Raw genomic sequence first — 17,120 nt, forward strand, 5'->3', positions numbered from 1 at the left:
GATGTTCTTGGATTCAGTTTGAAGGTTTTTTTTTTGCATCTAGATTCATCAGAAAAATTTGTCTACAGTTTGTGTGTGTGTTACCTCTTTTAGATATTATGGTAATATTAGCTTTGTAGATGGAGTTTCGTAGTGTTCTTTCCTTTTATATTTTATTAAACAATTTGAGTAGCATAAAAGTCAGCTCCTTGTGAAAGTATTGGTAGGATTCAGTGTTGAGTGTGTCTGGCCTTGGGTTTTTCTTTGTTGGAAGCCTATTAATTATATAATCCTTTTCTTTTTCAGGTTTCTTGTGCTTTCCTATTACAATTTACTTGTCTATTGGTTGGGATGCCTCTTCTAGTTTTACCTGGGATTCTTTCAGTAAGCAGTAATCCCAAGAAAAGAGAAAGCCAACTGCTTGTAATAGCAGCAGTGCTAAATTGAGCAGGGTGTATATGTGCACCTTAGGTCAACTAAAGGCCAGTCACATACCACATCCAGTTACCATAGGACAGAAAATAGAAAAAAAATCACTAACAATTTGTTACATAGTAAAAATTATTTAGTGTAAATGTAGAGATGGCAAGTAATGATATAAAGAGAAGGACCAGTGAAAGGAAAGGAAAAGAAACAGAGTTAAGTAAACGAGGGATGAATAACAGAAAAGGCTGTTATGAAGGAAACATGGAAAAAGCAAGATGTATACATTTTTAGGGAAGTAAGAGATGGCACAGTTAATAGGTGCTTTGTTGAAAACGTGAGTTCAGAGTCCCAGCTTTCTGTAATAGCTCTGTGTGGTGGGTTGCATCTATAATTCCAACACTGGGGAGGCAGAGAGAGAAGGATCCTTTGACTTCACTGGTGAGTGAATCCATCTCAGAAACTAAGGTATAGGGTGATTGAGGAAGACACCAGATGTCAACCTCTATACACACACACCTGTACACACAGTCTTAGGCATCCACACACACATAAATATGCAAATACTCTTAATTGAAAGACTTCCCCATAGTGAAAACTTCATAAGCAAAGTTAGATGAAAGTAAGAATGGAAACAATAATGAAAGCATAGATGCTCTTAGGAATCAGATAGTCAAACATCACTGAAAGTAGAGTAAAGGAGGGGGCACAAAGGATCAAAAGGAAAGTGAAAAGAGAGTTTGCTTAATAATAAAAACTATAAAAACAAAATCAGGAAAATGTACCAAAGTTAATTTTTAAAAAAATCAAGCAAGCAAGCTTGAAATGCCTCTTCTCTTTTATCCCGAGTCTTTGCATTATCACATCACACAAGAGTCTTTACTAAGCCATTTATCAATTTCTTTTAACATTTATTTATTTGTTTTGCTACCACACAAAGAATTGTCATGTCTACTCTTAGGCACGTTCCATGTGCACAGGGTTGAAAGCTTTCCTAGGGAACAACACATCCAGAAGTGAATCTCACGTGCACAGTTCCTCTGAAAGAAGCTAGTGAGTGTGTGCTGTGCCCAGGAGTGTGTGAAAACACGCATTCCCTCTGCCCATCTCCATATCCTTCCTCTGTCTGACAGCACCAGATGATGTCAGCCACTTACAGTTTTACCAATCTTAAAAGCCTACTGTAGCTCACGATTGTAATGAAGACAGTCTCCTAGAGACTGCAAGGACTATTCTGTCCTGGGAACATGTCTTTCTCACTCTGCCTGTGTCCCCGAAGGGAAAATGCTCTCACTTTTCTCACATCTCTGGAGTCTTATCTATAAGGATTTAACACATTTTCTTACACATACACTAACATGCCTGCTATCTACAAATGTGTTTGGGATAAAGATAACCATGTGGCACCATAGCCAAGACAATGGACTCTGGAGCCAGACTACCAGAGTTGGATCTTGCTTCTTCTGCCTAACAGTGGTGTGACCTTGACTGAGACCCAAATCTCTTTCTGTCTCGCTACTTACAGTAAGAAAATGAGTTAAACATGGAATATTTAATATTTAATATTTAACATGGGATATTTAAGTACCATGTGAATGTTAGTCCTCCTAATCTTTTCATTCCATCTAGCATCAAGAACACTGTAAATAGGTTTGTAAAGCAACACAAATCCCCAAGCCTTCATTTACTATAAATGAACATGCAAGACATGTTCTGTATTCTCTACTCTGGGCCAGTCTTTCACATAACAGGAGTCACAGTACCATTGCCAGTGAAGGAGTACTCTTCCTATTCATGTTAGTGATTGGTGGTAAATGAGTTGACCCGACCCCTCCCTCAAAACTTCAACCATCTAATTGGCAGCTGTATATCTTAAATGAATTCTTTTTTAAATTTCTAGTTCTCCCTCCTCAACCAGAAAACATCAAGATCTCCAACATCACTGACTCCACAGCTATGGTTTCTTGGACAATAGTGGATGGCTATTCGATTTCTTCCATCATCATCCGGTATAAGGTTCAGGGCAAAAATGAAGACCAGCACATTGATGTGAAGATCAAGAATGCTACCGTTACTCAGTACCAGCTCAAGGGCCTAGAGCCAGAGACTACATACCATGTGGATATTTTTGCTGAGAACAACATAGGATCAAGCAACCCAGCCTTTTCTCATGAACTGAGGACGCTTCCACATTCCCCAGGTTGGTAGTAGACTGGTATTTCCATAAAGTGCTTTCAGACAGCATTGGAGAAGCCTCACTGTCTTGAGATATTTGCTCCATATGTATTCTAAGTGTTTTCATTCATTTGTCCTAGTAAGCTTTATAACTGCTATATGAATCCTTAAAATAAAAACAAAGATCTTTAGTGATCCATTTTTTGTTATTAAACCTTAGAATTAATTAGCCTAAGACACATCCCATTCAATAGTCTAAGAAAGATGTGAACAAATGAATTTCAATTTTGTAAAGAGGTATGTGGAACTTACTTATGGGAAAGAGGGTGTGCGGATATTTCCGTGTGTGTGTGTGTGTGTGTGTGTGTGTGTGTGTGTGTGTGTGTGTGGTGTGTGTGTGTGTGATGTGTGTGTGTGTGTGTGTGTGTGTGTGTGTGTGTGTGTGTGCGTGTGTACCATGTTGTAGTGGTGGTGGAGTGTCCTTGAACTGTATTCCATTTTTTCTTGAAATAAATCTTTTGATTTTCAATGTCTCTATGCTATTCTGAGTTTTCTTCTACCTTTCTCATCTAATCTAAATCTAAAATGCTTGTCAGTATTAAATGCAAGCTAACCAAACTTAGCTGTTTGGACTGCAGCTTTCTGAGATAGTTTGAGGTCCTCCCAGAGTGCCAAGCACACTATGCTCACTGCTTGGTGAAATCTGTCAAACATAATTGCATGCTCTGGAGCCCAGCATCAGGTGTAAGGATAGACTTCCCATCTGTGCAAATGGTGTCACATGACACTCTTCAGTGACCTATGCGTGCGAAGGAATGAAGTCACAATGTCAGAAGGAAAGGCAATTTGGCAGATTCTTAATTTGGACTAAGTTTTACTTTTACATGTTTATATTATAGTTCTTGATTCTGTGGTCAGGGTCATATCTGGTTTTAAAATACAATAAAAGAAGCTATGTATTCATTGATGATGCTGGGATATTTTTTGAAGTATCCAAGGAATGATGTATCTACCCTATTATAGATGGAGACGGCAGATCTTAGATCACACTCTTTATCGGTGCTTAATCTCTATAAGTATTGTAGTTTGGTTAAAAATACACATAGGTTCTGTGTAAAAAATGCAATGTGAAAATTTGAGACTAAGATAGAACAAAACAAACCCCTTCACCATTCTTGACATTTCTATAGAAATGTAGTGAACAGTTGAAAAAAGTAGGATTATAATCTGTGTAGTGATTATTAAAACATACTGAGTTAATTTCACTGGGATTTAAAGGACAGGTATAGGAGGATTTAACACAGTCTTAAGTGGATTATTTTAACACAAGCCCTAAATGTAATACTTTATTTTTCCTTGTTTTTTTCCATACCTTCTGCCATCAACAATAACCAGGTTTCCCCACCCACTCTTTAAAACAAGGAAAAATATAGAAGAACACAACTTATCTTTATGTGTTCTATGCCATTAGCATCAGAACATCAAACAGTTCTAGAGAAACTGAGCTACAAATTACTAAATGTTAAATAGCTAGTTATTATATTACTAAATAATGTTCATCTTTGTGGGCCCCTACTTGGAAGCAAAGTTGAACAAATGACATAAACTTATAGCCACTTTGAAGACACATTTGTAAATTCTAGAGATCTCATAACAACCCTGTGAGTTCGGCTCATTTCTCCTGAGTTTAGAAATTACTGAGTAGCCTGCAGTCATAGGAAGCTGGACAGTTATATTCCCATGACGTTGCGTCTTTCCCAACAGATGGTCCTAAACCATCATCCACCTAAACTAAGTCAGTGGCTTCACCTCTGTTTCCCTGCACAGCCTCTGCAGACCTCGGAGGGGGAAAGATGCTACTCATAGCCATCCTTGGGTCGGCTGGAATGACTTGCATCACCGTGCTGTTGGCGTTTCTGATTATGTTGCAACTGAAGAGAGCAAATGTCCAAAGGAGAATGGCTCAGGCATTCCAGAACGTGGTAGTATCTCATCTTTTTACTAGCTAAAGAGCCCTGGCCAACATACCTTTTGTTTTAAAGGTGTTGGAATAGCAAATAATCCCTGTAGACAAGTTTCATCTCCCTACCCCCTTTGGCTTCCATCATGGGAGGATGATGGAAGGCAAATAACATGACCATGAAAATTTTTGTTCAAATTCTTGTTCAAGCCAGATGAGCTCTACAAGTAAAAAGCATACATTTAATAATTATGCAGAAGGATATGTTTAAAACAGGATTCCTCCCCAAATTGTGATTAGTCAGTTATTTGACAGAATATTTCAGTAAATGAATTACACATTTTTTTATAAAGAAGGACATGAGGATAACCAGACCACAACATAATAGCTCATTTCCTTATGATGTATGGTATTAAGTGATTTTTCACACATTTTCTCATTCTTGGTTCCCATTTGCTATTTCTGATGTCCCGTCATCCCTTCTATATGTAAGAGTTACATACGCATGTACTTCTTTACTATGAAGAGTCTCTAGTTGGAATCTGTGGCACTTGGCATTATCTCATTCTTTGATCTCGGTTCACCAGTAGCCAAGTTCTCCAAGACTGAACTTGACCAGCAGTCCTTTTGGAATGCTAAAACCCAGGCATTTCTGAAGTCTATAGCTTCAAGCTCTGCAGAATAAATCTGTGCCCAGTGCTGTCCACTTTGTATATGAAACACTGAACACAGTTCCATGCTTCCAGTGGAATTTAACTCATGTGTCTGAGTCCCCAAGATTATCTTCCACAGAGGACAAAGAGGGTTCATTCTCTGATTGAAGGCTAGAGCTGATTCACCTCAGGCTGTTACTGGAAAGGATGGATCAGCAGGGGGATTGGGACTTGGAAGCTTGTCACAATATCAGTGATTTTTGCCACTTGAATTCAGAACAAGAGATATGCTGGGGGTTTGCTACAAGCACTAGTCATTCTAGGCACTGCAGACTTGATTGATTTTAAACTTTGGGATGAGAAAGCAAGGGAGGAAGGACAGATGTGATGTTGTTAGGAAAGGCCTCACCAAGGCGCACTGGGAGACTGCCATGACTTTCTTCAATTAGAACTACAAACTGATCTCTGTACAGCTGAATGGGATGCAAACATGCCACTCAGGCTGCCTTCACTCCTCCCTCAGTTTTACAGGCTAATGGACAAGCCTGTGCTAATGGGCAAGCCTGTGCTAATGGATAAGCCTGTGCTAATGGGCAAGCCTGGGATAATGGATAAGCCTGGGATAATGGGCAAGCCTGGGATAATGGGCAAGCCTGGGATAATGGGCAAGCCTGTGCCTATGTAGCACTGTAGACAGCAGTTTCATGAGTGTGGGATTGTAAGATGGAACCCATTTGTATGCCCACTCTAGAATTAGATAAGTGATTTATTTTCCACCTGTGTAGATACAAAGCAGATGATAGTATGCACCTTAGGATGACAAATGTCCTGACACAAAAAATGGTAATTTCTATTTCCAGAGAGAAGAACCAGCTGTGCAGTTTAACTCAGGAACTCTGGCCCTTAACAGGAAGGCCAAAAACAATCCGGATCCCACAATTTATCCTGTGCTTGACTGGAATGACATCAAGTTTCAAGACGTGATCGGAGAGGGCAACTTTGGCCAGGTTCTGAAGGCACGCATCAAGAAGGATGGGTTACGGATGGATGCCGCCATCAAGAGGATGAAAGGTCAGTGGTTGGAAGACAGCCTTCTGCTAGGGTGGGGAGACATTCATTTCCTGTTGAAATCTCCCCTTTGTGGCCATATATTCTTCGAACCAGGAGTTGCTCTGATATCAGATGTGGCTGTAATGTGCAGATAAAGGTGTTTCCTTTAAGATGAAGCCTGTGGTAGATGATATCAGGATGTGCATGTGTAGGACAGGAGTAGGAGCCACTCAAATACCAATATGTTCGTTCCTAGGGATTTGGGAATGTTGGTGTTCTGCCATTTATTGCTCATTTGGGGAGGTGTTATTGTTTGTCATAAGACTCATTTCTGAAATTGTGTATCATAATTAGCTAGAACTGTTAAAAAACAGACTGATCCCCCCCCCCCCAATCACACTTGAGTATTCCCAGTTTCTGATTTAGTAAGTCTGGTCAAGGTCAGAGAATTTGCATTCCTGTCTTCATGCAAGGCTGACTTCGTAGGTTTTCATGCTTTTTGACCACACTACTGAACCTTGGTGAGAATTGACTTTAAATTTGCTCCATGCCATGGTAGGATTATAACACCAGGAACTAAATCAAAAAATTATCTAAGCTTAGAGATAGTTCCTCTCTGTTCACATATCTTTTTTGTTGTTGTTTGTTTTCTTCTTTGAGACAAACTCTCACTGTGTATTCTAGACTGACTTGGAACTCACTCTGTAACTAACTTAAAACTCAGGGCAATCCTCCTGTCTCCAGGATAGAGCCATAAGCAGTGGTATTTTAAAAATAAGCACGCACAAAAACTTGCTGGACAGCCATAAATCTCCTTTCTATTCTGCTTTTGTTGCAGGATATTTAGCTAACACTGACATAGTCCAGGGTGCCTGTAGTGGTCAGAGCATGGCCTTATGCAATCAGCTTTGATTGCGATCTTACCTGAACCAGATTTTCCACTTCAAATTCTATGAAAAAGTGAAGCAGCTTAACTATGTGCCATGGCAGGAAATTTTCACAGGCAGAGTAATAACATTTTAGGGCAGTCTACTGAATGATACACTGATTAACAAAAATTTCCCGAGGCATTGACTCTTAAGATCAAAGCTACAGTGAAGGTCCTATGATAGGATCAGGGCACCGGGCCTGGGATTTCCAATCAGTCCATATCACAGATGCCCCTGCCCCACCTGATTCATTGGTACATACTCTAAGCCTGTTCTAGTATACACAGAGCCACCAGGACCCCTCCTCCTCCTGATCATGCTCCTTTTCAAAAACCATCAATAGCACCCTGAGCTTCACTCAAAGCTGGGCAGTCTGAGCATCAGCCAGTGGTCTTCTCTCCATTCAACCCTGATAGTTCTTCTCATCAAGGTGCCACTAAAGAGATAGGACACAAAGAATAGGCCAACTGCAGCTCATTTCCCTAGAAAATGTCCACGGGAGAGCAGTAGTTCTCAGCCACGAGGCATTAAGCTTCAGGGAAGGCATGTGTTAGTTTGTGGATGCAAGTGAGGGTCAGGAGTGTTATAGAACATCTCCCATGCTCAAAGCAGCTCCCCCAAAAACTTACCAGTCCAGTTACCAGTGGTGAGGCTCAGAAGCACTGCTTCAGTGGGTAGAGTTTCCCAGGCCTGATGGTAACTAAATGAGCCAGGAGTCCTGGGGGGGGGGGCGGGGGGCACAAAGATAGGACAGGGACAGGTGTCCCATCTCTACCCTTTTCCCTTTGGAAGGGTGTGAAAAAGTAACATTACAATTCTTGGCCTTTCTTCCAGAGTATGCCTCCAAAGATGATCACAGGGACTTCGCAGGAGAACTGGAGGTTCTTTGTAAACTTGGACACCATCCAAACATCATTAATCTCTTGGGAGCATGTGAACACCGAGGTAAGATGCTCCCCTGCCCCTGCCCACAACCCCAGCTGATTTTAAAAGATAAAACAGGAACATTCCATAACAAAAGGAGGAAAGATAATAATCTCAAGAACATTATTTATTTTAAAGCTACAGTCTCAATCTGAGTATCTATCTAGTCCCATTTATTGCCTGGGATGAAGTTTATAGTTTTTGTGGAGGGAGGTGCTAAGGATAAATTAGTTATCTGTGGTGGTTTTAATGTTTAATGACCAAGGTATCCATGGCTTCTTCTCACCCTTTTCCTTACTAGTCAAGGAATTTAAAAAAACATATTATTACTATAGACATATAGGAAATGTTTACCATTAGAAAAAGTAGAGTACATTGGCTCCTCTAAATTGAACAACTTTTTTGCTTTGAGTCAGGGTCTCACCATCACCCAGGCTGGCATGGAACTCACTCTGTAGCTCAGGCTAAACTAAAATACAAAGTATTCTTCCTATGCTGAGGGCTTAGTGTTCTGCCTTTTGAAGACATGAGGGCCATTATGCACTGTGATGTGAAAGCACTGATCATGGTTAGGCTAAGCAGTGATATTAAGTTCATATATGACAGTTCTAGTCTAGTCAAAGTGTTTTCAGTAATAGTGTAGCCTTACAACTGCTCTGTGTTCTCATATTTTTAAACCCAGGAATTCAAGTTTGATTCAAATGCTTGCTACTGTAACATGTGTAATGAGCTATGAGGGAGATCACAGCAAAAATGTTTTCGGAGTTTACTTTGATATTCATGCGTCACAGACTTGTAGTTCTTAGTCTGTCTCAACAAAATTCCTCATGGAAAAGTTTGCTTTCATAAACAGAAAAGGCTCCAGGCTGTACTTATTTATAAACTTGACAACCTTTTGTTGACTTTCTCAGCAAAAACCATCAACAATAGAGAAGAGTTGATTTCTTTTTCCTCGATTTACTAAGCTAAAAATATGGTGTCTTAAGCAATCTATCATCCTATGATCCAATAAGGGTATAATTCTGAAAGCCAGATCATATCTCTTAGATTAAATAATGAAGTAATGACATTTGTCTTGGAGTTATTTCCTGGAAATAATAACTGGTGTGGGACAGCAGTGCATTTAAAAAAAATTATCAGAGCTAGAGCAGTGGCTCAGAGATTAAGAACACTGGCTTCTCTTGCAGAAGACCTGGGTTTGGTTCCCACACTCACATGGCAGGTCAGAGCCAGCAGTCACTCCAGTTCCAGAGGGATTCTGACACCCTCAGCCGATCTTCATGGCTACCTACACATATGTGGTATATGAATATACACTTAAGCATACACAGGCTAGACAGATGGCTCAGCAGTTAAGAACACTGACTGCTCTTCCAGAGGTCCTGAGTTCAATTCCCAGCAACCACATGGTGTCTTACAACCACATGTAATGGGATCGGATGCTCTCTTCTGGTGTGTCTGAAGACAGCTACAGTGTACTCATATACATTAAATAAATAAATCTTTTTAAAACCTGCTTGAGCACATACAATATAGTAAGAATTTAAAATAAATTTCAGACAACTGAAAATATGTCTCAATTTTTTAAAGTACACTGCTTATATCTCAAGAAATTGTGCAAGAAAGCATACCCATGCCATAGCTTAGATCTACCTTTCTTAGGACATATTTGGGACTCTGGGTGGGAAGACTTTTCTTTCTTTCTTTTTTCTTTCATTCTTCTGGCAGGTGAGAGGGGTTACTAGTTTACATTTTTTTCCATTTTAATTAGATTTTATCTATTTAATTTTATATTCTATATTTATTGCCTTTCTTTCTTTTAACATCATGGCCTCTGTTTCCCCTCCCTCCTTTACTCTCAGTTCCTTCCCCCACCTCCCCTCTGTTCCCTCCTCCTTCCACTCCTCCTCCATTTTACCCTACAAAAGGGCTGGCCTCCCAAGGATACCAACCAACCATGGCATACCAAATTGCACTAACTCTGGGCACCTCCCCTTGTATTGAGGCTGCCTGAGGCAACCCAGCAGGAGGAAAGGGACCCAAAATCAGGCAGCCCCTGCTCCCACTGTTAGGAGTCCCAGAAGAACAAGCTCCACAATGGTAACATGTGCAGAAGGTCTAGATGAGTCCCAGGCAGGCTCTCTGGATGCCAGTTTAGTCCCTGTGAGCCCCTATGGGCCCAGGTTGGTTGGCTCTATGGGTTTTCTTGTGGTGTCTTTCCCAGGAAGATCTATGTGTTCCCCCTTGAGCCCTCCAAAGAAATTCCAACTAAACTCATGAACAAGACAAGGCTGTCTCTTCTCTCCATATATATTCAGTACAGTAATTGATGTTCTAGCTAGAGCAATAAGACAACTGAAGAATATCAAGCAGATATAAGTTGGAAAGAAGCTTTGTAGATGATATGATAAGTATACACAAGCAACCTTCAAAAATTTTACCAGAAAACTCCTACATCTGATAAACATAGTGAAGTGGCTTGGTACAAGATTAATTCAAAAGAATCAGTGGCCTCCCCTCCTATACACAATGACAAATGGGCTGAAAAGGAAAACAACATTCTGCACAACCGCTGCAAGTAATATTAAATAACTTGGAGGTAACTCTAATTAAGCAAGTAAAATACTTGTCTGACAAAACTTTCAGTCTTTGAAGAAATATATGGAAGATACCAGAAGATATCAAAAGATAGAACGATCTCCCATGCTCATGGATTGGTAGGAATAACAGTAAAAGTAGTATTCCTACCAAAAGCAATTCAACACATAAATATTGCCATTAAAATCCTCCTCAAAATTTCAACACAATTCTTTTCACTATTTTTAACAATAAGGAAAAGAATTTAGGATAAAACCAAAACAACGAGACAGACTTCCTTTAGGAACTGTATTGCTTTATTTTATTCTTCTAAAATTCAAGTGTTTGATGTCTTTAAGCAAAATATAATTTCAAAAACTAGATCCCTGCTAGGCAGTTGTCTAGTGAGCATTTGGTTACTTAGTGTGGTTTTTGGGAGAAGGGAAGGCAGGGGCATTCAGCCATTGGTTTACTGTTGATAGAGATGACGACCAAAGTGATGTCCCTAGCTTGTGTTAGCTGTTTGATGAATACTGAATGAAGTTTAAAGGGACTCTGATGAAGGTAAGAAGATGCTTTGACTTTCTTACCCTAATGTTATGGAGTTCATGGAAGTATTTCAGGAATAGCAGGTGCATTCACATCTGGTAGCAATGAAGGAGTGGGAAAGAAAGATTGCGAGTTCAGGGCTGGTCCCTTGAGACACAGCTCTATAAGGTCACTATTCCTTATTTCCCTCCTGTCCCCAGCATCATTACTAGATGTGTCTCTTTTGATCAAAATGAAGTTTGTAAGCCAATCTCCAATACCAGAACACATCTTGAAGATTCTCCGGCTATTCAGTCAGGATAAGACAACTCTCTCTCTCTTTATCTCTCTCTCTCATCCCTTCCCTGTAGGCTATTTGTACCTAGCTATTGAGTATGCCCCGCATGGAAACCTCCTGGACTTCCTGCGTAAGAGCAGAGTGCTAGAGACAGACCCTGCTTTTGCCATCGCCAACAGTACAGCTTCCACACTGTCCTCCCAACAGCTTCTTCATTTTGCTGCAGATGTGGCCCGGGGGATGGACTACTTGAGCCAGAAACAGGTTTGTTCTTAGAACCTTGCTTTGGACATGTTTCTGTAGAGTTTCCTCTGCAGGGCTCTAATGTGTTTAGATAGTTTTTCATGATCTTTTCTTCTCTGATTCATTTTTAGTCTCCTTGGGTTAAGAAACTGATATTATTCCACTCCAATAAAAAGAATTCAATCCCCAGTACTGACAGTATATTTCCCTAGGGGATTTAAAAGCGTGTGTTTAGTGAGATGCCCTGATCTTAACATACTGAAGTTTACTTGCAAATACCGTCAACAGAGAGGTTTATTACTGTGGAAAGTCCCGTACTTCCTCCCAACCATAAAATGATTCTTTCAAGATGTGAGGAGTCACTTGACAGAACCTGCTATCTGAGAGTTGTGGGGAAGTGCTTTAAGGGAGCTGGATTCTGAAGACTTTGTTAAAGGTCTTTCCATGGTGTCATTTCTTGAGTATCCTCTACCAAGTATTACACTGAAGATCCATGACCCTTTAAATTTTTAGTTTATCCACAGGGACCTGGCTGCCAGAAACATTTTAGTTGGTGAAAACTACATAGCCAAAATAGCAGATTTTGGATTGTCACGAGGTCAAGAAGTGTATGTGAAAAAGACAATGGTAAGTTCCAGACACAGAGTCTAGTGGGACATTCTCCCTGTCCCACTAGAATGTCATTGCTCTGGCTCACTGACACCCCTGGCATAGATACTGTGTGGCCAGGTAGTCTTTCACATTTGGTTCCAACATGATACTGTTGTCATTGCGGACATACACAGTTGGCCTCCTGTGGAGTCTCTTGGTCTTGTTGATAAAACTATTTTAAAGTGAACCCAGAAGGGAAGCCAAGGATGGGTGTTGGGAGTCACTTGGAGGGTCTTGGAGGAAGGAGAGAAAAAGTTACATCTTAATTGAGTACAAGTAACACCTTAGACAAGATAGGCACTCTGACAAAAAGGCTTTTTGCGTGTGATTTTTATTGAAAAAGGCAGGAAATTGCTCTTCTCTAAAGTAACATGGCTTTTGGGAATATAAGTAACACAGCTACCTGTCAGGAAGTTTGTAACGCTATAATTTATTTGGTTAAGTCTGGTAGTCAGCTCAGAGTGGCTCCAGGGGGGCTAGAACTGATAACTAGCTAAACTGGGGATAACAACTGGCTTCCTTTACTACCACCTTACGCTTTGGGGCCTGGGAAAAGCCTTCCCATTGGTTCACCCATTGGTTCATCTTCGCCTGGCAGTTTGTTGCAGGCAGTGGCTGGGTCTTCACTACTCACTGAAAGGTGAGTGTGGGACAGTAAGTTACATGGAACTTAGAGATTCCCTACATGAGTGCTTGATATCTGCCTTTCATTAAAAAAAAAATCCCTCATCTATCAGATGTGTCTCAAAGGAAGCTGACAGAGGCTGTTCATATATCTCAAGGGCACTTGGGAAGTATTTCAGGAATAGCAGGTGCATTCACATCTGGGGGCAAGCAAGAGCAATGGCAATATCCCATGTTGTTTTAGGGGTGTCTGAGACTTTACTGATCAATGACTCATAGGGAGACATCCCATGCTTTTATGAAGATTCTTATTTAATAACTCAGGTGTTCTGGGGAGAGCACTGTTCACCCATGAAGAGTGACTCAATTCAAAAATCCTTTTGAATTATATATTTAAATTATCTTGCAAAATAGTATTTAAATTATCTTGCAAAATAGTATTTAAATTATCTTGCAAAATAGTATGTTTCCATAACAATTTCTCATTTAGTTAACCTGATCCTGCCCCCCATCCCCCATTGTTGCTTACTCCTTACACTCTGTTTTCTTCTCTTCTGTTTTTATAACCACATGGGTCCAGCTCTCCCCTCCACATCTGAAGGCTTTTTCCTGTCCCACTTGCATGTGCCAGTTTTAGCTTCCTGTCCTGTACAGACACGCCAAATTAAACACACAAATCCAAAAATTCAGAGATAGGATCCAGGTGTTTATCTTTGTGGGTATATTATTTTTTCTTAACCCTCATAGGTAGTGCCACTGTTGAAAGCATTACTATAAACTACACTAGGCAATTTAGTGTTGACTGTTATTAATAGACATCAGCCATCACCTCACTGATTTATTATGAGGCCATTTATAATAATAGTAGGTTCAGTAATAACATGTTAAGACTTAGTACTTTCAGCAAAAGCTCTCAGATAAACATAGAAATAGCAATCACAACAGTTCAGTGGCCCAAGGTACAGGAACACACACATGTGCGTGGGAGCACAGAGAAAGCTCCCTGAACCAACCCTGAGGGTAGTCATGGAAGGTTTTTTGGAGGAGGTCAGTTCCTAAGTTAACATAGTGAATGTTGAGTAGATATTGGATATGAAGATGAACTGCAAGAGCTGGATAAGGGGGCCAATATAGAAGTCTGGAATCAAAGGAGAACATTAAGATTTGGGGGGGGGGGAGGGGGTGGTGGTGGTGGTTATATAATACAACAAGGAAGATGAGTTCAACTTCAAGGTTTGAGGAGGAATCAGGGATGGGATCTTGAGGCTCCGTGAACTCCAGGCAAGGGCTTTGAAACTCAGGTAAGGACTTGTGATCTTAGGTCATGGATGCTAATGATTGTATTTTAAAGAAAAGTCCCACATCTGTAAATTAATCATTTCAAACAATCATCCTGTATAGAGAACAGGACACCAGAGGGTAAGGTTTATTAGGTAGAGCGCGCACTGAAGAGGAAACTCTCATCAGACAGTGGCTGAATCAAGGTGACAAGGAGAGTGGAAGTGGATGAAGGCCAAAGAAGTCAAATACAGAAAGTGTGAATGCACATATGGAACCTTGGCAGTATGAAGGCCGAAGCCTGTGGGGTTGTGGGGGGAGAGAGCAGCTGATATGACTACTTTCCATTCTAGGGCTGTGATGCAAGAGTGAGCTAGAGGAACAGGTGAGGGATTTGGGCCCAGCTTGACATAGAAAGAAGGAATGTGTATGAGGGAGAATGTGGGGTGAGTAGGTAGATGGGAGGACTCTTTTGAACCTGAGCCCTGTTTGGGACTTACAGCCGTTCCACAGATGACTGAGAGAAAACCACATACATAGAATCACCCTTGAGGGTGGAGAAGGTGCTCTTAGGAAGGGCATGCTGTTAAAATGCCTGCAAAGGCAGATTGAAGAGCTCCAAAGCCTTCCTGATTTTATAGGCTAAGATGGCACTGTTGAAAGTTTGGCTATCTCTGGGAGGGGAAGAGGGAGCCAAGGAAGAAAAGATCTCTTTAACGGTGAGCCACATAATAACCCAGTTGCATAGGGATCCTCCAAATCATACAGAATTTGAGGGAAATAGAAACAGAGTCCCAATATCCAGGCTACACCTCATTTTACGCAGCCTGGACACAGGATGACACTAAATGAGGGAAATATTTTCCTTCCTGATTGATCAAATGCTTTTGGGAGGCCAGATGTGCCCACTTCTGATAAAATCTTTTATTTGCCTAATGTAATTGTCTTCTCTTCGGTTTACAGCCTCTGTCTGCCCACCTAGGCCTAGTCCTGGAAGCTTCCAGGCTCAGTACAAATTTAGGTCTAGAATGTTTTCAGACTAACTGCTGAATAAGCTCACCCTTTCTTGTTCTTTCTGATTTCTAGCTGGCTGGCTCAACTCAGCTGTTCTCGCTCAAACTCCGCTCCAAGCTGACTGAGTCAATCTGGCTTCTTTCTCTGGGTCTCTCTTAAATTGCTCTGCTTGGCCTCCTACTAACTTTGGCAATATGTTCTAATCTACCAACTTGTTCTCATTCTCTGGTTTGTTCCTTCTTCACCTGTGTCTAACTTGTTCTCTCTATTCAACCTGTCTCTGTACAACGGTCCCTCTTCCCCCTCTCTCTTTGCATTGCTCCCTCAAGTAGCTTCTCTTTCCTCTCTATTCTCATGAGAGTTGGGTATATCTTATTCTGCAAATCTTTTTCTGCTTCATCACTTTGTCCCTCAATTAGATATCAGTTTCAAACATGGGTGCTTCCTTCTATAAACTACCTTTAGCTTACTGTTTGGGATTAAAGGTGTGTACTAAGGCCTTGTCTGTATTCCAGCCAGAGGGAATAAAGATGTGTGCTAAGGCTGGGCCTCAACACAACTAGAAACAGATGTTTTTTCTTTCAGTAAATAACACAATTGTGGAGTTCACAGTGTGTTCAAATATCCTGTGACAGACCTCTAAGGTGGTCTCTCCAACTCAGCCCTTGTCCCTATTGTCCTCTTCTCACAGTACAGCTACATTCTCAGTTTCTGGGCCTGTCCCCTATTTAAAAAACCTCAGGGTGCCATTCCAAGCACCAGGTGATCAGGTGAATAGCTGAATGACTATAAAATGTGCAAATTCACATAGACAGACTCAAGTCAGACTCCCTGGGGTAAGGTTTACAGCGTCTGCATATCTTTGAATTTGAAAACATGTGCGTGGTTGGAAATTCGTAAACTGAGGCTTCCTGAGTCTATTGTGCCCATGTCTGTGATTCTAAACACAAAATCTTCCCTAAGTGATGTCTCATTTTGTTCTCTTTAGGGAAGGCTCCCAGTGCGTTGGATGGCAATCGAATCACTGAACTATAGTGTCTATACAACCAACAGTGATGTGTAAGTAAACACTTTGCCTCTAAGAATTTTTTTTCTTAGAAGAGAAATTTGGCAGAAGTGCTAAAGAGAAGCATGGATAACCTGTGATATTGTCCAGGCAATTCCACTGGCCTGCTCTCAGGAACCCAGCAGCTGCTTATGTCAGGACCTGCCACTGCCACTAGGTGTGCCAGGTGTGTGCAGCAGATAAAAGGAGGAAATAAACTCAAAGAAAACAAAGCTGCAGAACGGAAGTTCCCAGTGTAAAATCTCAAGTGTCAGGTTTGAAGGTGTCTTCTCCCATCACATAACAGACTTCAGGTGCTGACGTCATGACTTTTAAAAGAGAAAGGGTATAGGGGCATCCCCATGAGTCTATTCCCTGGACCTAGCATAGAGGAAGCAGCTTAGAATAGCTGCCATAAGGCCATGCCTTCTTACAGCCTGCAGTGACAGTCACTTGTACACTCTTGCAGGAGGAGAAAGTAAGGCTAGCAGAGAGGTAATAGTTGTCCCAGAGTCCTTATTTAGGGAGGAGGAGACTACCCTGTCCCCACTGCAGATATGTGCATCACCAGGGTGTCTCCACTTTTGGAGAACTATGCTTAGGGGTTTTAGTAATTTATACTAACCATCCAAGTATCAAATGGCAGAGAAGGGCCTCCTGTCCCAGCTGCTTGGTGTGGAATTAATTGTCTTCTACAGTAGGGGTTTGGAAAGATCAGTCACCCCACCCCCACCCCAACCCTAAAGCCCTCTACTTACCTAAGAGCCTA

General features: G+C 41.1%; 1 protein-coding gene across 4 annotated transcripts in view; it reads left to right on the forward strand.

The window, feature by feature from the left end:
• Positions 1-17,120, forward strand: part of Tek (TEK receptor tyrosine kinase) — a 135,891-nt gene that overhangs the window by 108,233 nt on the left and 10,538 nt on the right. For 3 of the 4 annotated variants that reach the window (XM_006502930.3, NM_013690.3, NM_001290551.1), the window contains 7 exons: positions 2,303-2,602; positions 4,405-4,559; positions 6,051-6,261; positions 8,004-8,114; positions 11,570-11,760; positions 12,253-12,366; positions 16,295-16,365. In XM_006502930.3, the coding sequence (XP_006502993.1) occupies positions 2,303-2,602; positions 4,405-4,559; positions 6,051-6,261; positions 8,004-8,114; positions 11,570-11,760; positions 12,253-12,366; positions 16,295-16,365 (1,153 nt within the window). The remainder of the gene's footprint in view (positions 1-2,302; positions 2,603-4,404; positions 4,560-6,050; positions 6,262-8,003; positions 8,115-11,569; positions 11,761-12,252; positions 12,367-16,294; positions 16,366-17,120) is intronic. The other variant, NM_001290549.1, reaches the window with a different exon arrangement.

This window comes from Mus musculus, chromosome 4 (genome assembly GCF_000001635.26).
Source record: "Mus musculus strain C57BL/6J chromosome 4, GRCm38.p6 C57BL/6J".
Taxonomy (NCBI): Eukaryota; Metazoa; Chordata; class Mammalia; order Rodentia; family Muridae; genus Mus; species Mus musculus.